This window comes from Strongylocentrotus purpuratus, unplaced genomic scaffold, assembly GCF_000002235.5.
Source record: "Strongylocentrotus purpuratus isolate Spur 01 unplaced genomic scaffold, Spur_5.0 spur5_scaffold_4, whole genome shotgun sequence".
In the NCBI taxonomy this organism is placed as follows: domain Eukaryota; kingdom Metazoa; phylum Echinodermata; class Echinoidea; order Camarodonta; family Strongylocentrotidae; genus Strongylocentrotus; species Strongylocentrotus purpuratus.
In genome coordinates this window covers 15,186,517-15,211,140 of record NW_022145610.1, presented here as the reverse complement: position 1 = coordinate 15,211,140, position 24,624 = coordinate 15,186,517, and the positions used below count along the sequence as shown (strand labels likewise).

Here is a 24,624-nt window from a genome sequence, read left to right as displayed (position 1 = left end):
ACTCGGGAAGTTGGAACCGCGCCAGGGGGTCATCTGCGGGAGTTCCACGGCACGACCGTCCACATGAGGCAGCGGCACCGCGTTCTGGGGGGGTTCGCCGGCCCGGGGCGGGTGTCAAGAGGGGGTATGGCGACGATTTTGCTGGGGGGCCGTCCCACAAATATCGTCGGGATCGTCGACTTCGGGCTTGCCCGATCGCGGGATGTACCGCCCAGGTTGACCGTCTGAAATGGCATATCTATGACCATATGCCTGAATGTTTCAGATTTAGGATGGGAGGTAAGTGCCCTATGCCAAACGCGACGGCCCAGCAGGTTACGTGCCTCCGTTACTTGGCACGGATTCTGACTGGGTCAGAGAGTGTCCGGGGGCTGAAGGGATACTTCGAGCGGCGGCCGCATCCGTATGCCTACAATATCCCGGACCATTTTGAGAGGGAGGTCCGTCACCTTGCCTCGGCGGCAGGATGGTCGGTTCAGGCCACAATAACCGTGCTCCCCCCTAGCTCTCCGGCAGTGCTCATCCACTGGAGGATTCTAGAATGCTTCGTTGCTGATTTGACCACGGATCAATGGGCGGAGTTCCGCCGGTTGGGTCGGTTGCCTCGGGAAAGTGGGGATGCGCCACGACCACAGGCGGAGGGGACTCCGCAGCCGGAAGCGACTCCGCAGTCGGCAACAGCTCCGGGTGGTCCCGAGTCAGGTACCACAGGTCCCTTACCTGCCGGGTCGGGGGCTCCGGATAATTCCTCCTCTGAGCACGGGGAAACAGGAGCACCCAGGAGTTCTGAGTCACCTCAGGGGACGGGAGTGGCATCATCGCCGGCGGGTGGGGCGCCGCCTTCAAGACGACCAGGTAGTACCTCGGCGCCCTCGTACGCCAATAGGGCTCAGCAGCCCCACCTCCCTCGGGCTTTCGACAGCCACTTTCACTTAGATAGACTGGAGGATAGCCTTCGGGGGAAAAAGGGGTTGGAGTGCGTGTTGGCCACCCCAGGCAGGCCGCCCCGCATACCAGTGCACTTGTGCGGGGGGGTAACCAATTACATAGACCCTGGCCGTTTCGGGGACGTCAAAATACCAGAGAGCCCCCAGTTCCACGTGGCGGTGGGGATTCACCCCAAGCACGCCTCTAAGGTGGGAGAACGCGACGTGGACAGGGTGGCGGGCCTGGTATGTGGCAGTGGCGTGACGGCCATCGGTGAGATGGGGCTGGACTTCTCGGTCCCGTCTGACCGATGGCCAGCACAGCGCAGCTTGCTGCGGGCGCAGTTGCGCCTGGTGGGGCCAGGGCGGGTCCTGATCCTGCATCTTAGAGGAAATTCCTCAGACAAACTTGGAACTATCCCCTCGCAGGAGTGCAGGAACATGTTGCTATCCGCGGTCACGCGGCACCAGCGCATTCACCTGCACTGCTGCACGCTGGGGCCAGGGGAGACCGAGGCATGGAGGAAGGCATTCCCCCATGTTTACTTTGGGTATTCTCCCATGGTGCGGTCATTCTCCCCGGACCAGCAGGCTGCATTGAGGGGGGTCCCTCGGGACAGACTTCTCCTCGAGACAGACTCTCCCCACTTTGCGCCGGAGGGGGTCCGACTGAATACCCCGGCATATATTGGGGAGGTGGCCGAGATGGTGGCCAAGGCGCGGCGGGAGACCGTGCTCGAGGTTCTCGAGCTCACCGCCCGCAATGGCCTGTTTTTGTATAGGCAGCGGTAGGCTCCTGCCTGCCGAGCGGGGGGTGCAGGGGGGTGATGACAGTGTCCCCTGCATTGTTAGATAGGGAGTCGGATGGCTGACCCCTGCTACCCCGTGCGGGGTGTTACCGTACACCCGGCAGGGGGTGTCACTGACGCTATCAGTGACATCCTCTAGGGAACGGGTCCCTGGATGCCGCGCGAAGCATCATTAGACCCAGGGCGGACCTGGAAGAATATCGGTCTATCCTGGGTGAAGTGCCATTGGAGTCAGGGGGTATGAATCACATTGATTTAAGGCCCTGGTATCTTGCCGGCTCACAATGCGCCTGGGAGTTTTTCTTTTGGCATAAATTATTTTGGTTGGGTTTCCTTGTCCATTTTTACATTAAAAAGGGATACGGTTACTGGCGACATAACTTTTAACTTTTTTCTATTCCTTTTTATGGTTAGGGTGTTTTGAGTTTTTGGGTATTTGGGTTTTTCCCAGTTTTGAAGTTTTATCTAGTTTTTCTTCTTGTAGTTTGGCCTGTTGTTTTTCATTCAATATTCAGGCCTTTGTCACGGATTGTGATGCAGGGGGATTTTGGGGGTTAATTTGGGATTGATTTGGGGTTGAATTGGGTTGGGCTCTCCCGGGGACTAATTTTTTAAAACGGGGGGGAATGTAGCAGGCCATAAATATAGTGGAGCAGAGCAGCCAGAGCTAGCAGACGACAGGTGCCGCCCTCACCATTAGAGGGCGGCATTCCACTTCAGAGGCCAGCCGAGTTGAGCTACTGGCTACACCACTAGCTGCACGACCGGATTCTACCTCTTCAGCACTGACAGTAACCAAGTATCAAGCACCTATCCGGACCTGGAGGACGAATTACCCTCAAGGCCAAATTAGGTGAGTGAGTTATGGTTGCTTCTAACAAGTAGGCGTACAGCCTACTTTAGTCCTTTGACCGATTCTGCACAGGACTCAAAATCACCCTCGAGAAGAACCGATCTATCAGCAAAGCAAGGCAAGTACAGGTCAGAGGATCACGAAACTCAAAAGATGAAAAACAGCCGACCACTGCAACTGTGCGACCAAACAATGTCGTTCATCCGATGAGGGCAAAAAGTGCTCCACAACTTCAGGATGTTCCTACAAAACCGATTAGACAAATGAGGAACTCCCGATCATCTACTTCAGCACTTCCAGATGAAAAGAAAACGTCTAACCCACCTAACTATGCCGCGCACATGCAGAAAACTAAAGAAAAGTCACGGAAGTTCAGTGATAAATCTGATGACTTGTATTCCAAACACCAAACTCACATAGATGGTCCGGCCAATCCCACCTTGGCAGATAAGAAGCGTGTAGAAGCTACAATTAAAAGCTGGAAACAAGAAAAGCAACAAGGCTCCTCTCAATTCCAAAGACAACCAGATCTTATTTATGGCAGGAAACAAGAAACCAGTGTGTATGCTAAACCTCCACAAAGCTTTCCTGGTGAGTAGATCCAAATATGTGTTGAGTATTGTATTCACAATTCTTTTTAATTTTACATTTCTTTTTTTGTTGAAAAAGCTCATTTCATTGTCGTAAAGTAAAGGTTCACAGGAATCGCAGTACTCTATCAGAAGAAAAAAAGATGGGTCTTACTGATTTATATTTTAAAGTCAATGTTTACATGAAATTAACAAAATGAATACCTTGAATACCAAAGCTGAATAGGATCGTTTTCACAACGAGTCGTCAATTTATGGAATGCGCTTCCAGCTTATGTAATTGATAGCCCATCTGTGAACTCTTTCAAATCCAACCTGGAAAAAGCATGGAGAGCTAAATATGACATGTACAACCCTAAAGAAATGTTTCCTTGCTATTGCATGGTCCGAAGCTCCGACGTAGGCGCAATCCCCAGTACATAATCCTGCTGCAGAGGGTCATATAAGTAATTATACTTGAAGCCCAACATCAAGGTAAATCGAGGTAAATCAAGGTAAAGCTTCTGGAAGAAAACCGTCTCCATGAATATAATCAAACAAGACACCAAGCAAATAGACAATAAATGAATAATGCATGAAAAAAAATTAAATGGGTGCTTTAAAAAAAAATTATGACAATGTCATTGATAAAGTTATTCTTCTTCTTCTTTATATCATCGTTATCAATCGTCATTAATCTTATTGTTATTATTCATGTTATTATTAATACCAATGTAAACATATCATTTGTAATAGACCCATAGAATAAAATAATTGAGAATTGATACCCTTAAAAGTACACCATAATGAATGTATGCATGTTCTAATTTGAAATTAAACAAAGCTGATAAGTTAGGGGAATACAACCAAATAAATGTTGGATTTGGAATGCACTTACATGTAGCAGTCATGTTACTGTGCATTGTAAGAGTTCATTATTTCATAATGCTGCGTATGCGGTAACATGATGGTGATATTAATATTGATATTATTTTACATGTATACATAAAGAGCCATTTCCATTATGCAATAATTATATGCTCAATGCCCTGCTGATGACAATGTACAGTACATGTACATGTAGTTGCAATATTTGCACTTGTGGGTATGTCCCCACCCTTAAAACTGTCATCATTTTCAGTGATCCGTTTTTTTAATTCCCTGATTCCTTGGAGCTAGCATAAAGAGAAATATTTAAAGCTTTGGGTGTTAGGCTTCATTGTCTTTTTATTTCTCCTCTAAAGTTTTTTTCTTCACATTCCTCTGTTGATACTCTGCACCTTTGCAAATGATAGGCTTCTAAACTTTAAAGAAAATATATTTTTAGACTCTCTTCTGAACAATGCTCAATACCAGAAGACAAATGAAAACTTGTCTAAACCAAAACCCCCAGCTAACAAAAGGTTCATAGCTCCAAATAGTCAATGAATAGCTACTGGAAAAAGTCTTAGAGCCCTTGAAAAGTGCACCAAAGGTGTTTGAAAAGGCTTGTAATGAGTTGTAAGTTCAATGAGCATTGTGTAGATCCAACATTTCGTTGCCGTTACGCACTGTTGAGCACAGAGCTCCATCGCAATCCAAAAGGACCTCTGTACACTGTATATGGCTTCTTGTAAAGCTGTTTTAAAAAGAAATGAAAACTGCTGTTCCTGATGCGAAAGATAATCTTCTTTCAATTAAGAACCATTTAAGAAAATGATTGTAAAGAAGGATTGCTTCATTATTTTATCAGTGTACAGTACATGTTGATAATAGTTTTGTAAGAAATGTTTGAATTGACTTGACTTGAAGTAAAATCAGTTTTGGTACTAAAGTAATACATGTAATACGTACTTTGTTTTATCCATAATCTAGTTTCATTCAGCCAAAAAAGCATGCAATTCAAGACTAACCTACCTGTATATAAAGTTGTAGCCCAAACAATAGAGATTTTCATCCCAAACAAATCCTTGTTTCTTTTTATTTCAAATTGAAAGAACGCACTGCCACACGCGGTTTGTACTTACTTTCTTGTAATGGAAGGAGAGGGTTGCAAGACAAACTGACCATGAATAGGAGAGGTGTCAATTTGTTCAACTTTGTTGACAGAGGCGTGCACCGCTTTCTATGAATGGGCGACAGAGAGAGTTGCTTTTATGATTAAAATGAGGTGGCTCTTGGTCAAACACCAACGCTCCAACATGTCTGGCATCACACATCATTGGTCTTTGCTGTCATGTAGACAATGAGCTCTGATTTGAATTGGGAGAACATTTCCTTAAAGCCCCACTGCGCTACTTTATCTACATGTATTTGCACCATCTACATATATAGCAAACGATGCCTAATTGGTGCCTGTTGGTCACCCACTAATCCCATTTTTCTTATGTTAATTGAGAGCTGATTTGATGAGATAACCACCTGTCAGTGACCTTGCAGAAAGGTGTAATCCCCCTGGCCAAACTAGTGCAGACAGGCTTTAAAGGACCTATAAAACTGCCACCACTTTCAAGATTGTATCAATTCAATTCAAATTATTGCAATGTCTATTGTCTATCATTGTTCTAGATAAATATATTTGTACAGTATGTCTGCTCTGGCAGGGGGCAGGGGGGGGGGGTGGGGGGAGGGGGGTCATGAGATGATAAGAGAAAATTTGAAGGTTTTATATTCGCTATTAAAGGGCACTTTTAGTGTAAAATCCTGCTTCAGATCCAAGTAAATCCAGGTTTGTAGACACACACCCTATCACTACCAATTGTATAAGGGAGTTAAAGTTTACAGATACAATCTGCGCATGGGCAGATAAAGGTCATTTGTACCAAAATAATAAAACCCACAGAGATGAATACTGGATATGCGCTCATGATAGTTATGTAACATTATTAATTTATGCACCAACGGTACATTCTTTGATACGCAGGTGGAAGTATTCTTTTCAAGAGGTCAAACAAAAGGTATTCATGAAGCACATCTAGGACTTTGGCAGTTATTATTCTAAGATGCTCAAAGTGGAACTTCTCCATGTGTAAAAGATCTGTGGATATTTGGGGTCATTTGTACCATGTGCTATCTGTAAACTCTCTTATTGCATAGCATACACTATGAACATGACTGACAATGAGAGCGGACAAAATATACAGTTCCTCAGGTAGACAATGGAACATCCCTTCACAGCTATGATGTAAAAAGGTGAATATGCATGTGACACCTGTTCTACACATTTTTACATAATAGCAGTAAGGGATGTTCCTTTGTCTACCTGAGGAACTGTATATTTTGTCCGCTCTCATTGTCAGTCATGTTCATAGTGATAGGGTTTGAACTGACAGACTACAGAGGAGAGACTGCAGTGCACTGTACCCCATTGACCCTGTTACTTACTAGTGTATTAAAGGTAGCTATACCTGGCTCTGATCATGGACTTACTAGTTACGAAATACTGTAGGTCCATGCTCTGACATACTACATGTATTATACCATTAGAAAGTTGAGTTAGGCTTCAATTGAGATACAATTAAATTTTAATTAAAGTATGAAATCAAAGCTTGTCCTTCAGACGAGAGGAGAATGAACCTTGAGATACATTATAAGCTGACTGAGAACAGTCCCATGTATAATGTTTGTAATTCTAAACCTAATCCTCTCCCCCAGACCCCCAGTGGTCCTTTTTTTGTTGAATTAATTGCCAAATTAGCCATTCATACTTTTAATACAAGTAGTTGATTTTACCGGTATGTAGATTTACCAGGTTCTCTTTGAATAGCATAATGTATTCTTGAATATTTATTTGTGATTCTCTGTAAAAAAAACATAATTAATAACAATTTTCTGTGCTACTGTTTTTTGTAAATGCAATAGTAAAAATAATAATACTACCATATTTAAACTTTATGCATGCTTTTTAAACAAATGTTGCTCTTGACACCCTGAAAGCTTGCCCGAGGTTTGCCTGACATAACAACAAGTAATGTATGCAGACTGGATTCCAAGTATGGTATTGTAGTTCATTCGTTTAAATGGGTTAATGGAATAACTCATCTCCAGGTCCCCAGGAAAGAAACATCCATAAATTTCTTATAAAATAAGATAAATTAATAATAATAATAATAGCTAGATCTTATAGCGCTTTCAAGACCGGGTACCCATTCAACACCTGGGTGGAGAGTGGCAAATGTAGATCAATGTCTTGCTAAAGGACATTAGTGCCGCGGTGGGACTTGAACCGCGGCCCATGTGATCCTCAGTCCGTTGACATATCCACTTATCCACGACACCTCTTTATAATATATTGTCACTCTACACTTTATTTCAGGAGATATATCCAAACACCCTGCAGAGTCGTCCCATTACGAGAAGGCGGTGAGGAGGACGAGTGAGAGTACTCAGAAAGCTGGAGGAAGGAGGAAAAAGGATGAACCTCGTAGACACACCCTTTCAAATGGCATCGATTATAATATGGTAAGAACTTCCAAGTTATTTCTGTTGTAATAATCTGAGGGTGAAGGTAAACATGTTCGAGGAAGTTGAAGATATTATTATGAGATGACATTGTTTATAGTAAATGTCTGTGTGGGCATTAAATATATATTGATATAAATATGAGAAAATTAATTCAGAGCGCTACATGTACATGGAATATGCAAGGAGCATGGGTTAAACTTCACAAGCGCTTTCGAGTTATTCTCATCAGGCGAAGTGAGCGTTTCATTGTTTTACATGGCTATATATATATAGATATATATATATATATAGATAAAAGTATGGTTACACAGTTTTCAAATGAGCGCTTATGAATTACAATCCATGCTTCTTGTGTATAATAATATAATATAATATATTTTCTACTATTTTCACCTCGTTTGCATCTCGTTGGACCCTGGTTCCTCTAAGCACTTTCAATATTCTAAAGTGAAAATAGAAGGAAGATTGATCTGTAGTGATTTATGATTATATTACCCATCAATCAGTTTTCAAGAGCATTATGCAAGATTGAAGTGAAAACAAGATACACTTGTAGAAAAAATACAATTCTCAAATATCAAAGGCTTATTAGCTAGTACAAACAAAAAAGAACCTATGATTATAATATTCAATTTCAAGGCCAGTATCCTGACTTTGTATGCTCTTGTGACATTGTGGCAAGGCTATTGTTAATGTGTGTGGAAAATGAGGTGCCCTTGATAGTTAATTGAAATATGATTTACATAGATTAGCATTTTACACATGTACAATGTACACTGTATGAACATGTTGGCTGCCTCTCTGTATCACAGACTCCCAGGCCAGTGATATTAGTTTGAAAAGAGCGGGAGAAAATGAAACCAAACATGTAATTCCTGAGTCAACTTTTCTACGTCTTTTGTGTTTAAAATGACAAATATTTGGTGAGTTATTCATGGGTGACCTGAGAAAAAGTTGAGGTTAGGTCAAGTTGTCTAAGCAACCTTGTTAGAACAGGGAGAACCTTTGTATTAAATGGTAGGAATGATGAATGAGATCCTAAACATGTGTCTGGCATCAAACCGATCAAGGGCTCTCCTTAAACTATGGTAGTCTGTTACCATACACAAAAACAAGACCAGGTAGCTTACGGTATCTGTATGTAGTTATTTTTATTTTGTCAGATTGTATTGATTGTTTGGTCTAATAATGCCCATTCTGTCTACTATCCATGAATTCCATAATCCATATGGTCTAATAATCATTTAATCATAAGCAATAATATTCATTAAATGATTACCGGTATTAGACCTTTTAGAGAGTACTTGTAGACGAAATGGGCATTAGACGAACTGGGAATGAGACTGACTGGAAATTGGACTAAATGAGCAAAGCCAATAGACCAAATGGGTCAGAAACTTATTGGAGATTAGACCAAATGGAAATTAGACCAAATGACTATTAGCTCGAATGGTAATTAGACCAAATGATTAGTCAACATATGGATAGTAGACAGGCTGGGTGTTGTACATACAGGAATAGACCAAATGGCTACAAACGACCTCTACTTGCACCAAGGAGGTAGGATTGTCTATAAAGCTCCTTGGTTGCACCAAAAAAAAAAAAAAAAAAATTCTTTTCTTCTACAAATCTCTGACCTTTGTCAATACTGTGGTTAACCATTTTCCATCAGCTGTACAAAGAGAGTTGACAAAGAAGTTGAAAAAGACATGTTCTATTAATAAAATTCCTTATCATTCCTTATCATTTGTTTGGGTTTGTCCTTTTATTAATGGTAGCATGGACGGGTTTTATATCCTTTAATTATTTACTTGAGAATGAGTCATGGTCCTATTAGCAGCCACTGCTCAGTGTTAACATCATAGAACTGCGAGTGATTCAGAAGGTGGGCAATCCCTTGTTCCCTTTTGAGCTACTTTTGTTTGCTAGGATTTTAGGGTTTGAGTTTACCTGGATTTTTTTTGTTGTTGATAGATTTTATGTGATGGTGCAAAAGGGGGAAAAAGTAAATATAATTAAAGAAAAATAGCGGGAAATGTATTTTCCTGCTGCAGTTTGGCATCTGATCCTTGTTGTAGGCCTGATTAATGATTTCGCTTGTCCTAATTTCTTCTTAATAAATGGGGTATTACTTTGTGTGCTGAATTACTTTCTTTACTGATACTTGAGCAATATCACTCGATACTGATATCAAGAAGCAATATCACTCGATACTGATACCAAGAAGCAATATCAATTGATACTGATAATGACTCTAGGCAATTGGATACTAATTTGTTATGAATCCACCCTCCATGTACCTGTTTTTATGCATCATATACATACCAGAGCCCAGTCTTATTAAGTTATAAAGAGTTAGAATTGATCCAAATCAATAAGTCCTCCAATCAATCGCAAGTTTGCAGTCTCCTATCTCTTATGTACATGTTGCGATTGACATCAACTCTTTATAAGACGGGGCCCAGATCTACAAATGTATACCCTATAATCCCTGCCCTGACTTTATGAGGTTGACAATTATCCTTAGTAAGTCCATGCCAAAACTACTAAATTTGACAATGACACACTAACCCCTTATATTCATTAACCCGTATTCAACTATTTGATGTTAACAAACAATTAACGAGTGATACCTAGATTGTTCTAGTTGAGTATCTTAGTGATTGTACAGGTGTTGTGTACACACCTCTCCGGACTAACCGAGCAACAAACACATTTCTAGACGTATCCTAAAAGTGAGAGAGGCCCCAAATCCCTCCCAATCTCTATATTGAATGATGTCAATTGGCAGAAAGAGTCAAAGATTTAAAGTCGGCGGGATGTCTTAAGACCAGCTTTACGTGATAATTGTAGATAGAAAAAATAAATCTTCAAATAATGGGAATTAGGGTAAGGCAGTAGACTTTTTGAATTCAACACAAAGTGCGGAATGTACGTGTGTTTGAATACCTTTTTGAGCTGTTGCATGTATATTGCTATAGACCTGACTTTAAGAGAATTATTAACCTGTCGACTACTGCATTTTCTCTTTCCAATAGATTTAGTACAGGAACTACCAGGTTCCCATAGCCAATGGGTTAATTAATCACTCACCATTCATCGCCTACTTTTCATCATGACAAAGTGTGTGGAAGAGGACATTTTTAGTGCCTCAGTTTCCCATATATATTTTTCAATTGTCAGAATGGAAATAAGACTAAATGTGCAATAGACCAAATGGGAGGTATACTAATATGAAATGATTATTAGACCATGTGGAATTATGGATATTATCAGCATCTGTTTCTCCTAGAGTCATTTCACATGTGAAATATCTTTATCATGACGGTATAGCTTTCAAAGTTGTAATGGCTGTTGTTCGCACTCTTTCTTTCTCTAAAAGTAGCTCACAACTAATCCTGACCAGTGTCCACGCACGTTAGGATCCGAGGTCGACTTGTTAAGGTCAATCATTACAGACAATTATCATATTATCTATCTTCCCACAATAACAACGATTACGACCAACAAGGAATTTGACAATAGTGAATAGTAGAGGCTACACAACCACAGCTAATGTGTCTGATGTAACAGCCTTCTATGTACAATCAGGCCGTCTGTCTGTACTCTGTAGACATGTTTTTCTTTTTGATTTGATGAAGGCTGAAGAGGATCTGTTTAATCTCCCCTCTAATGAGCCTTGATCAGGTTCATGCGGATAATCTAGGTGTAAACGAACCATGCACTGATTTCAGATGAGCTTACCAGACCAGGCTTCAAAGTGTTTAACAAATTAGTGACTCAAGCTAACTTTAAAGTCAAGAAGACGTACACTGTAAGATAAAAAAAATACCAACCCTTAGACGTCTAGACTATAAGGCGAAACATTAAGACCAAAAGATTATTCAGTTTTGTTTTGAAATGGAAAGAGAAAGCTAGGTTCCACAGCCCACTTGTTGCCATTACTATAAAATGAAATAATGTTTTATCTAGTTCCGATGGTTAGACACTAGACAGAGCCTGTCAGAGGTAGTACATGTAATTACTATTTCTATTCCACTTTTCACAGACACCTCTTCCAAATGAAGTAAGTAAAGATTTTTTTTTGCTTGTGTATTAAAATCTCTGGTTTACCAGAAGATATTTTTGTCTGTATTGTTTTGCAAATTATTTCTGTATATTTGATGTGTTGTTTGAACACTATTATTAGCCCTATAGCCATATGATGATTTTGTAAATGGGTATTTGACTGAAGGTTTTCGCTTGTGAGGGCATGCTCCCTGTAAGTGGTGCTGTGTGTTGTGATATTTTGTTGATCATAAATAGTGGAAACTCAAGTACAAATGCAAAGTAAACAACTGTTTACTTCCTTCCAAGACAAGTTTCTTGGTACAGTGTTCCTATTCGACAGTAGGTTGTGCCTATTATGATAATATGAATGATACTTGTTTGTTTGAACATACAGTACAGTGTATGTAGCACTCATAAATGGTTTATATAATTATAATAGCACTTTACAAACACAAGTAAGCTTGTGGATGTCGTATGGTTTTCTTTTCATGCACAATATTTCCTCCCCTGCGATTAAACCTCATTCAGCTCTCTATATACCTGGTATATGAAAGTTCATAGAAGGTTCAACAAATCAAAACAAGTCAGTTTTTCCTTTTGAAATTTTCAGGATTGATTGAAGTGCAATTTACTGGGATATTCCACATCAGTAAATCTTCTTCTTTGTAAGCTTGTCAGGAATTCTTCCGTTCTAGCATAATCCTGATGAAAAGGAAGACTTGTTTATTTCTTCCATGCAGTCACTATATACTGCTACTCGATCTTGTGTTGGAAAGTTTTTATTGTTATTTGTAGGCCTACGTTGAATTGAATTGAATTGAATTGAATTAAATTGAATTGCCATCTATTGTCCATTCAGGAAATTCCTTTTTTCACTGGTTTTACAATCATTGTACATTATTGTACATGCACATAATACAAGGAGAAATACATTACAATTTATATAGCAAATGTTCATCATCACAAACATAATCTATAATAATAATACGCTAAGGCTCCGCGGGGGGGCGCGACGTCTCCGCGAGCCTTTGTATTCTATTGTTTTTTAATGAGATCGCCGACCGAAGTTGGTGCAGCTATCTCCTCCTGAACCCTCCCCTCGGGATCCCGGTGCCCGGTGCCATCGTCCGCGGGAGAGTCTACTCTGCGGAATTGGCTATACTCCGCCCGAGGTCCTCCTCCGTGTCGACGTCCAGGGCGAAAACAGACGCGATATGCATAATGCATGATATGCGTGACGACAGAGATACCTCATGCATATTCAACGTTACATCCGTATCAAAGAGACACACGATAGACGACGAGCAACTCACATTATGTTGCGTATTAAATGCTCTATGCAAAGGGCGGGATTACACACGAGTAAGCCATCTTGCTATAGGGTGTGCTTTGTACTATAGCTGCAAAAGCCCGAGAGATACACGGGGCTAATTCCCGTCGACGTCCAAACTTAGAGACCTATTTCCATCATGATTGCCGCGATTTTGATATAGTTTTCGTGAATGGAGGTATGAAATCAAAGCTTATTTTGTGATTATTACGGACATGTATATAAAATTTTGATCATCATTTTCTAAAGGAAAGTTTTTACAAGAAAACCATTGGACTGACAGTTTAGTCGCAAGCTGCCTTCAGTCAACACACAGTGCAGTGCTGCTGTGCAGTGTGTGAGAGTTGAGATGAGCTTGCAGGAAGCTCCAACACAGGCACCGGGCACCGTAGGCGTCCGACGCCTGCGGCGCCGGTGTTCGAGCTTTCTGGAGTTATGCTGTAGTGTGTGTGAGTTCAGGTGAGCTGAGCTCGAGTCGATGAGATTTGACACTTTGAAATTGTTCTCTGTTGGTTTGCATCATTATTGCCGCGATTTCAATATAGTTTCGTGAATAGATTTACGAAACCTGAGCTTAGAATTAGTAAAAGTATTACTAATGTCTACGTTTTTAAACTACTGTCTGATTTTCTTGTGAAAATTTTACTTTGAAAAATGATTATCGAAATTCATGGTCAGAAATAATCACAATCTATTACGTTACAGTTCTTGCATCAAATCAATGCATGAAAACTTAGTTATTGAACTAGAAAAATGTTGTGTTTTTTTTAAATAGGCAATTATGAAGTAGGAAGCCTGAAACCTTAGCCTACTAAATAAATCTCAACAAAGTGTAGGCCTATCCTTTGATGAATTAATGAAAAAGTAGCCCCAGAAAAAAGAGCCACCGAAAGTTGAAAAAGTAGCCCCCGAAAATTTCCCAAAAATTTGAAATGGAGCCCCCTCTAGAATCCCGCGAATTTCCGCGGGTCCTGAGTTGAGTGTATATATATAATATAGGCGTGGGGTCCACGGGTTTCAAGGGGCCATAAACCCCCGAAAGCTCGGGGGGTTTAGGCATTTAATTAGGGTCAGATGAGCATATTTTTAATACTTTATTTGTGACACTTGCGGGTCACTAATTGGCGTTGGGTTAATACGTAGAGTTGTGTAGTACTGCGTACCAACTTCGCTGGCCTACGTTACTATATGCTGAGGAACGGAAAGGGGTACGCAAGATGAACGAAAACAATTCAACATGTTTAATTTTTTTCGCGTACTTTCGACGTAGAAACTCGACGCAGAAAGTACGCCTTTTTACGCAACACTACGCTACATGACTACGCAACAGTACGCTATACCCTACGCCAGATCGACAAAGCAGTAAAAGTTTTCCACACAGTAAGCAACCATAAGCAAACCTGTATGCCAGCTTACGCATAACCTACACAGGGACAATTTTCCCATTAATACGCAGCCTAATTTCTGCGTAGTCGGTACGCCACACTACGGAACTCTACGCAGTTCCAGTGGCTTAAAGATAACTACCGGTACAGTTGGATCGTTGTTTTTTTTTTTTTATATAAGGCCAAATTAAAAAAAAAACATGTTTAGCGTCCTGTTTTTTCGAAAAATGGGAATGAGGAGGCCCTTTTTTTTTTTCTCCTTTCAAAATGGCCGCTCCGTACATTTTCCCTGACATTCGAGCTATTTTGCAAGATGGCGGCCGACAATTTTTTTTTTTTTTTTAAAATCAGAAATACATTTTAGCAGTGCTCTTCATGTTTTTTTTCTTTCAAAAAAATAAAAATAAAAATAAAAAAAAATAAAAAAAATAGGAGGCGGCCCCCAAAAAGGAAGCAAACGGGGACGCTGTTTTTTTTCTCTCTCTCTCTCTCTCTCTCAAAAAAAAAATTAAAAATATTACAAAAAAAAAAAAATAGGAGGCGGCCCCCAAAAAGGAAGCGGGCGGGGACGCTAAACATGTATATTTTTTTAATGGCCTGAATGGCAAATAAAGTTCTTGACGATCTCTATATATCTATTTACACCCCCCGCCCCCTCTAGAATCCCGCGGATTTCCGCGGGTCCTGCTAGTAACATTTATATTACCATTTCAAGTGAAATTCAAACCTATGAGCTTCCTGTTTGTATACATTTACTATTTTGAGCCCTTTGAGCGTATCAAATTGGTTTCAAACCAAGCAGCTCCTGTCCTGCTCTGGATACCACTGAGCCATAGTGCCTCAATAAGTGTATGCGTATGGATATGATGTGTATTCCACTATTTCACATTGTAAGAATTCAGACTAAACCAAGGTAGTTCAAATGGAGCCTCAACATTGTTCAGCTCGTTAATCGATGTAAAAAGACAATAAGGAGAGAAAAAATAAAGTGCTTAAAGGATCAGTTTAATATCTAGAATTCTTCTTTGTGCTACATTTATATAGGACATGGACTATAGTGTTTTTTAGTGAGGTTTCAATTGCCAAAGTACAGAATGAAGACATACACCAGCTTCTCTGACCTCCAATATTTCATCTCTTGATTAGGGCTTGCTTTTATATTTAGAATTTACTCCAATTCATTTCATGGGGGGGGGGGGGGGGGGGGGGGGGGGGGAGGGGGGAGAATGATACAAAAAGGCTTATTGTATGAAAGGTTATCCAGCCTAAAACATGAAATCAAGGCAGTGCGTGCCTTCAATAAAAAAAATGGTATTCATAATTCTACAAGCTCCCCCTACAAAAAAGCATGACTGTTGAGTTTTTTTTTAAATTGGGAAATCCATTTGGAAAATCCAGTGATGCTCGGGAAGAATGAAATTTCAATTTAACAATAATTATGATATCGCCCCGGGTCGCTCTTCTCCATGATGGCTTTAACCTTCTTAAGTGAACTCTATTGAAAGAAAGCAGACAATGAAGTCTGTGTTGTCGATGATGAAATTTGTTCGATTGTAATATCTTCCTGTACCTGGGGGCCTTCTGAACTTTTTGCTCTTCATCTGTCCTGTAAATGCCGATTTGATTTCGTTGCTGAACTCTAGAATTGGGGTTTGGGTGATCATTTTATCTCCATTGTATTGGTACAGCTTTGAGCTACAATTTAGTAGTACATCTGTATTTTATAGGCCATACATAATAGCAATGCAAAATGAAAAGAATAGGCCTTACATATCGTCGCTGTTTTCACGAAGTGACGGTAGTGAAAAAAAATTGCATTCACTTTGTGTTACGATTTTCCTCACTACCGTCACTTCGTGAAAATAGGGACGATATATATATAGGAAATGATAATAATAATCTGGATTTATATAGCGCTTAATGCAGATTAATGCCAAGTGCTAAAATACATCAGTACCATATTCTGGATCAAACCCATTACCTTTGCATTTCAAGTCAAGTGCTTAAACCACTCGACTATGAAATTGCCAATTTCAGACGTTTTTAGAGGACCTACATGTACTATAATGATATGCTATCCATAATATATTTTGAGTAGTGTCCCAGCGAGAAGATACATGTATGGGACTCTTTCAATTAACAAAAAAATGAATTCCCTTTTATTGTAAATTGTGTATGATTGCCACTTCAGACACATTTTAAGAAGGAAGTAAGAGGAAGGATATATAATTTGTTTTGGGTGTGCATTACAAATGCAGAGTTGGCCCAAGTTATATCACACTGTTCGCAGACAGATAAGTTGCTCATTGAAGTTATCATGCATATAATGCTATTGATTAAATCTACACAACTTAACAAATTGACGGCCTCCACAGTTTAATACTCCTTTGAGACACATTCTTCTGTGTATAAAGGATAGAGGAGCGATGATGTCTCAGTCTGGGCTTTCAGGGTACAGGGCCCGTCTTATCATATTGATCCAAATCGAAATCATTCAACTATAAAGTTAAAATTGTCTAGCTAATTTCTTATGTACAGCGTTGCAATTGATATCAAAATCAGTTTGAGTTGGGATTGATGTGGTTCTATTGCAATTCTTGATAGGACAGGAACCCAGGTAGAGCATAGCCATCTCTTTAAATAGGTATTGTTTTCTATATCATCACGATCAGGCATGTGCAAAGGTGCGGTTGAGGATTGTCCTCAGAACACTCCTATGTTTGCCATGGATCCACCAACTCAGGTCACCCTCCTTTCTTTGTAATTTAAAGCGTGGCTGTGTGCAACAGGGGATCAATGTATAAAGTATGACAAAATTTGGGCATGAAAATAGTGGAAAATAGTCATCATAGAATTGAGTAGTGAAAATGAATGGGGGTTCTTAATCAAAAGGTGAAATTCAAAGAAAATAACAAATATGTCAACTAATGTATGACTAGAAACTGGTAAGCTATCAGACGGCCATCGTACAAGTTTTAGGTCAACTACATATCGGGTGATTTATAAAAATACAAATACAACCACCTGCATAGCAGCTGGGATATACGAGAGATTCGCAGGAAAAATAACGATGCTTTAATGACGTCACTATATGGACCAATACTGCCCAAGCAGACGACATCCCATAAAGAATGAACATAATTGCAAAGCTTTTATTTGTCAAATTATAAAGAGTTTAGTGTATATAAATGTGATGGCATGTCAAACCATTCAAAAGGGGATATGACCCGATTCCGATAACTAAAATCTTTTGCTTGTAAATACACAAGATAGGGGTTAATTAACAATCACAGAAACCAGACTTTCGAATTCAAAACCCCCCGGAATGATATTAAGGACGGCATTTGTTCCCTCTTGAAACGCCGAACATACCGCGGGCTGTGCAGCTGAATATTCAATGGCGTCTTATTTTGTTTACAAGCGAAAGATTCCTTTATTTTTGTATCGCTGCATTTGTCATCAAAATAAAACCACGTGCGGGGTTTAGAGTGAGGCAATAGATTATACACTTAACCTAACGGTAGTGAAGTAAGAGAAAGAACTCAAGAGAAGATCAAAACACAGGCACTGAAAATGTGTGAGATGTCATGGGACATCGTCTGCTTGTGCAACTCGTGTCCATACTGTGATCTCACACACCTCAGCAGCGTTCGGAGAGCTCTTCAGGTGCTATGCCGGGGCTGTATTTAAGCGTTTTATAATTTATAATAATCATTACTTCGAATGTTTCCAAGCATTGAATTTTGATAACCTTGTCGAATCAAAGGTTCAACTTTGCAATAATGAAATTAAGTTAGTTTTTAAATTCAATGAATATCTACTTTAATCAAAGGCTTGGAGATCCTAGCCTAGAGGACATTGCCTGTACGCACAAACTTCTAAACTGTCATCCCAGATCCCTGGAAATGATAATTTTAATAGGGTGGAGCCTTCAGCCAACCTAAATAAATACACACACACCTACACATCCCCTTTATAAAATGTATGTACATGTATTTGCTCTTTCTTCTTCTAAGCAATTTTTTCCCAGGACTACACTCTTATAATTAGTACTAATGTAATAATGATGGGAATTAATGTATATGACCTCCCATTACTTCTCTATCAATGCGTTTGTAAACAATGAAGTTCCCACGGGTCGATGTGATTTATTCAAACATGTTTCCTTTTCAGGTCAAACAGTTTATGTGCTAAGATGGTGAAGAATAAACCATTTAAAATATCAAATATTTTTCGGTGGGTTGAACAGGGGTATTGTTGAATTAACAGTATGCATAAAGGAGCTTTTGAATGGCCCAGCGTTGACATCCAGATTTCTGCTCGCTGCGTGAAAAATGAGACTTTGTTCCGTACTTTCTTCATCTTTTATTCTCTGTAGTATTTGCTTAAAACATCAATAGAACAGAATTGGAATGCGAGGTCGGTATACTTCAATCATCGGGACTGCTGGAATAATCTTGGGAACCCTTCCTATCAATGATATCCACGAAGACCAATAAGTGTACATCGGGCATGATTCACAGACTCTTAAACAGTAGTGATTGACAGATTAATTCAAATAAAAATGAATTTGCAATGTAAAATCGACTTGAAGGAAAGTCTCTGTCTCTGTTAAAAAACATAAAAAAACAAAAAACATAAAAGTCAAATTTCATGAGCAAATAGTATTTCTATTGATATTTGGGAAGTTTGCCATTGTGATATATAAAAAGTTAAAATTTACATTTCTGAAATTTAGAGATGTTTGTTGCATACATGTATTTGCAAGGCAGTTAAAAATTTGTGTATAATTCTTCATTTGGGCTTTTTATTGTTTCATAGTGTGTGCGAATCTGGAAGTAAAATACAAATTGTATTTATAGAATATACTTTGTAGGGAGAAGCTCTGAATCAAAACTTAGTTATTTGACATCCTTATGATGCACAACTAATTCTAGGTGCACAGCTTGACGTGATAAGCCTTTGCTTAAGATTCACATCATCTTTCCTTTAAAACCTGGTATTAATTTCTAGAATTTTGATAAACAATGCAGCATTGAGAACTACATGTAGCTAGTATAATATCTTTTTTCTTTGCTGATAAGTTAATTAAGAAACGATGTAAGCACCATGAGCTTGCATGATACTTCCATCAAGGTCCATGAATAAATCATAAGTAGTATTGTATCTTTTTTCTTTGCTGATAAGTTAATTAAGAAATGATGTAAGCACCATGAGCTAGTACAAATTCCATGAAGAACCATGAATAAATCATGAGAGTGGATCGAGCTAGCTGTTCGTCACAGCTTGCTGGTAACCAAGCCAGCCATGCAGTAAATAACCAGGTGTAAATCCCTGCCCGAACCCACTCCACAGACCCCCGACAGGAAACATCAATAGAAACTCTTTAATTGAGCGCAGTGTGCCTGATCAATATTAAACAACAATGCCTTCCTTCTTGGTATCATAAAGGGAAACACTGCGTGGGGACAACATGCTGTCTTGCTATTCACATTAGTAGGGGCGTTCTGGTGTTTGTGATCAGAAAGTTGCTTGACTCCCCCATGCAGGCACTAATTGCTCCCCGATGTATTAGGAAGTTATTAGAAACAAGTACCAGTACATATTTTCACCTGAGGCCTGCTTGTAAACAAGTTTAGACATGTGATGTTTAGACCCGGCACTCTGTAAGAAATAAAAGAGCGTTTTATTTGCTGGAAATATAAAGCAGAGTCTCAACAAAAGTGGTATAAATGCCATATATCTTTCCTTATTATCATGAAGTGCCGATAGAACACATTTTTTTAATGGAATAAATAAAGTAGAACAAAAAATGTTAAAATTGACCTTAATTTGCTTAAATAAGTTAAAGTAAGAACATTTTTAGATGTTCATGTGGGTATTCAAAATTAGATGCCTTTTTCAATACATGAGCTAATTGTTTACTACTGGACTATTTTCTTCCACCATTGACTTTACAGAGAAAATTATTACGTCTATTAGCTACCGGTATATTCAAGGAATAGGAAAGGTGGCATAAATTAAATCCTGGTGGGCAAGACTTTTGTCTCCGGGTACTTTCTATGTGGGTTAAGGATTTTATATAAGTCTAGCACTGAACAGTGAGTATATGGTTTATTGTTTAATTTTTGTTATAAAAAAGGAAAAAAGATTGTATTTGGAAATATGTGATAGTGTCTATTTCATTTGTAATTCTCATGCCTTAACCCAAACCCTAACCTTGAATATCTGGATTTGATTTTGATTTGTTTAAAGTCACTGTACATTTTAAGTACCTCTCATGTATTATTACCGGTAACAAATTCTTTGAAAAGTCACTAATACGTAGGTAGTATGATGGTCAGCATTTAGCAAACTAGACAGAGCGATTATGTGTTTACCAGAGAACACAGACTACCCAAGCACTGAAGGGCGATGAGACGGAGATTAAACTTTTGAAGAGGAAGACACAATAATACTATTGATTGCATCATTGCAGTCATTCATAAGAATGGTAGAATATATATAAAAGGTTTATCTGTTCTAGGTTTTCAAAGTGCATCACCCCTTCATCCAATCTTTCCCTCAGTATACTATCACAGAGTCATCTCGAGAAGATGAAGCCTTGCTCGTACGATGCGGTAAACTGCGTTAAAAAACCTCCCACGGCAAAATAAAATGACATTTGGTGCTCCTCACGTTTCTGTTACCAATGAGCGCGCCTGAGGGCTTTGTTGGGCAAAGATACAAGTACCTTTTTCTCACCCCACTTCATTGGCATTCATTTAAAATGAAAGGCAGACAGGGATTTAAAAGTTGTATGTGGAGTTGTGTTCTCATTTTATCTGTGTCTTTTATTATTACAGATATGAAGAGGTGAAGTGCAGAACACTTTAAATAAAAACTGGGTTTAATTGCAGCGGTACACCACAGCATATATATATACAAACAAGCCTTCATAAAGTTGTAAGCATGTTATCATCAAACAAAAGGGCATTAAGTGTGTATTTAGTCAATGATACAATTATAAAAGTTAATTCCATTATGGCTCTTAATTAAAACATGATATGAAGTTCAAATGTGAATCAGACTTGTCTTCATCTCATATCCCCCATCAGAAATTTCTGAAGCAGTGCCAAGTATTCATTGATTTCAAGGAGCAATTATCTCTTTAATGTTTAAACCCTTTCACGGATTCCTTTGATGGGTGTCAGTGAACTTTGCATCAGGACATGATACCGGTCTCTTAGGGGTAAACGACTCCTCTCCTCCCTTTCAGAGACAGCTTCTTAAGGTGGCTGACCAGTTAGTGAACAGAGCCCAATGTTTGTACTAGGGGTGTCTTCGAGGTAAACGACTCCTTTGGTCAATTTAAAAAAAAACTACCAAGGTAGATGACCAGCTCCTGGTCAGAGTAGACCAATGTCCTTTAGAGAATAGAGGTAAATGACTCCATTGATCATTGTAACTGACCGCCCAGGAAGGTAGCTGACCAGTTAGTGACCAGAGGAGATGATGTCCACAATAGAATGTCCTGGATGATTAGTCTTTACTACCAGACTTCATGTTTTTCATATCATGATGCGACTTCTTTTGAAATTGATTGCAAGCTTTGTACAGATGGTGCAGAAGTAGTGTCGTAAGTGGTGTGGAAGGGGTAACATAATGGATGTCACATTTGCAGAACCACATAAGTGGCTACTCTAAAACATGAATAGATCTTGATGCCTTGCCCATTCTCTATGTCTTGCCAGCTAGTTGCAAAGGCCAACTCTGTCAACACTTCCAAACAATGGTCCATTCACATCACTGGTTTTCTCTCCTGTATGTACATGTACATCAGAGCATGGACCTATTGTGTCACATTTGCAGAACCATATACATGTAAGTGGCTACTCTGAAACATGAATAGACGCCTTGCCCATTCTCTATAGATCTTGCTAGTTGCAAAGACCAACTCTTGAGTCTTGTCAACACTTCCAAACAATGATCCATCCACATCACTGCTTTTCTCTCTTGAACATCAAAGCATGGATTTTTTTATACCATATTACCCATAAGTGGCTACTCTGAAACATGAATAGATGCCTTGCCCATTATCTAACCTAAGTCTTGCCAGTTGCAAAGACCAACTCTTGAGCCTTGTCAACGCTTCTAAACAATGGTCCGCCCACATCACTGCTTTTCTCTCCTGAACATCAAAGCATGGACCTAACACAAAAACGTGCTCCCCCTCAACGAACACAGACTCAGCTGTGTTCTGGATGTAATCCTCCTGAATAATTGACGATGACAAGAGCTACGTATTGATTTCTGATTCAAGATCAGCACCGTTCGACAATGGGGGCAACGTTATTGATTGCCCCAGTGTCTGGGCTTTGTGGAACGCTTTTTAACAAAAAAGTCATAGCTCCAAGTAATGATAATCTCTGTGGATAAGCTGACCCAATGTCATAACACTTTACATACATGTACATGATGTTTGCAAACTTGTATTTAGATTCAGATAATTACTAGTTTATACAAGTGATAAGATTTCTGTTTATTTTGTGCAAAGGGGTACTTCATCATTTGTAGACATGTAGGTATATAGTACATGTACATGCTTTGTTTGTTTATGCACAGTGCTAGTACATGCAGTGTCTACTTGGTTCGATATACGTTTTACTTTCTCATGTATTTTTAAAAGATATTGTAACTTGCAAGTCAGAACATGTTTCCATCTTTCTCTGAATTTTTGTTTGGATGCAGGTTCTTAAAGTTTTGTGAAAAATAAGTACAATGTATACATGCATATGTAATAGTGGGTTCTTGTATAGCGCTCATGTCTGTCAGACTTGACACTCCTGGTACTCCACAACTATTATCCCGGCTTTAGCACGGCTGCCATTACGGCGCTCTAGCATTTCAAGGAATTAATTCCTGCCAGGTTCCCATTTACATCACCTGGGTCGAGTGAGGCAAATGTAGATTAATTGATTAAACATGCTCTTACTCTAATTTCAATGTAATATAACTTAGTTTTTGTGCATAATGCAGCTTTGATTCATTTTTTCCAAGTAATCTCTGTGTAATCTCTCTCTCTTTAATCAACTATGAGGACTTTGATCTGTACAATATTTGGTTTGAAATCAATGCAAACCAAACCAATGCATAGTATTTGATAAGTTTTTCCCCCATTTTGTTAAAAATAATCCATTAATTTTTCATGGAATAATAACTCCACATTGAAGATGTTTTTGTATTTGATCTATGGACAGGACTATTCCCGAGTAGGTCGATCTATAAACGTAACACAATGGTATATTAAACGTAACACAATGGTATATTAAACATGGAAAATGTGATTTCAACTTATTTTCACTGAATGTAATCGATAGTGGTGTGGCAAAATTATTTCATATTTAAATAGACATACCGGTATAGTTATGTAATACCATGGACTTCTCTTGTTGAACTGCATGAAGCTAAAATGGAACATATGATTTCAACTTATTTTCACTTAATGTAATCGATAGTAGTGGGACATAAGTTTTTAAAGAAACATACCCAGTTATACCATGGACTTCTCTTTGGTGAACTGGATGAAGCAATTTAATTTTTATTTCATTATTATTTTATTTATTTAATTATTTTGTAATATTGTTTTTCTTTAGCTGAAGCGTATGAAGCAGCTAGAGCAAGAGAGAGACATCTTCCTGCAGGGCTTGGAGGCTCTAGAGCTAGCCAGAGATTGGTACCGACAACAACTAGCTAGCATCAGGGACAGACAGGACAGGATCAACAAGGCACAAGTTGACTTCACAGAGGTATGACGTTCTAAAGAAAAAATATAGAAAAAAAAAATAAAATACACAAGCTTTCTTTTCTTCAATTTCAATTTCAATTTATTTATGTTTCCAACAAATTATTACAAATCAATTATAAATATTTACAACAAATGTAGAAATACATATTGGAAACAGAGGGGTCCTCTAAAAGGCAATGATTGTACAAGTGTGAACACCTCAAATGATATTAGAAATAATGAGTAATTAAATTAACAAAACAGGTGAAAAAAAGGGGGGATGTCAACAGAGACGAGAACTGGACAAGACAGCAATTTTACATGACAGGCTAGTAAAAGCTTAGGAAAGATCTATCTATAGAAAATCCAAAAGGAGCTGTGAATTTTTATTTATTTTGTGATGGGAGAAAGGGGTGCGTAAAGGAAAGGGTATTTGATGATTGTTCATATGTACATTTAAAAAAAAAGTTAATCAAATAAGCATGTATGTGAA

The 24,624-nt window shown here is 39.1% G+C and overlaps 1 protein-coding gene across 1 annotated transcript in view; it reads left to right on the top strand.

Annotated features, from left to right (window-relative positions):
* The first annotated feature begins 2,630 nt into the window (after positions 1-2,630).
* The window catches only part of LOC100890606 (suppressor APC domain-containing protein 2), a 42,286-nt gene continuing 20,292 nt past the window's right edge, over positions 2,631-24,624 (top strand). The window contains exons 1-3 of the mRNA XM_030997117.1: positions 2,631-3,179; positions 7,452-7,597; positions 24,001-24,153. Of these exons, the coding sequence (XP_030852977.1) occupies positions 2,795-3,179; positions 7,452-7,597; positions 24,001-24,153 (684 nt within the window). The 5' untranslated portion in view covers positions 2,631-2,794. The remainder of the gene's footprint in view (positions 3,180-7,451; positions 7,598-24,000; positions 24,154-24,624) is intronic.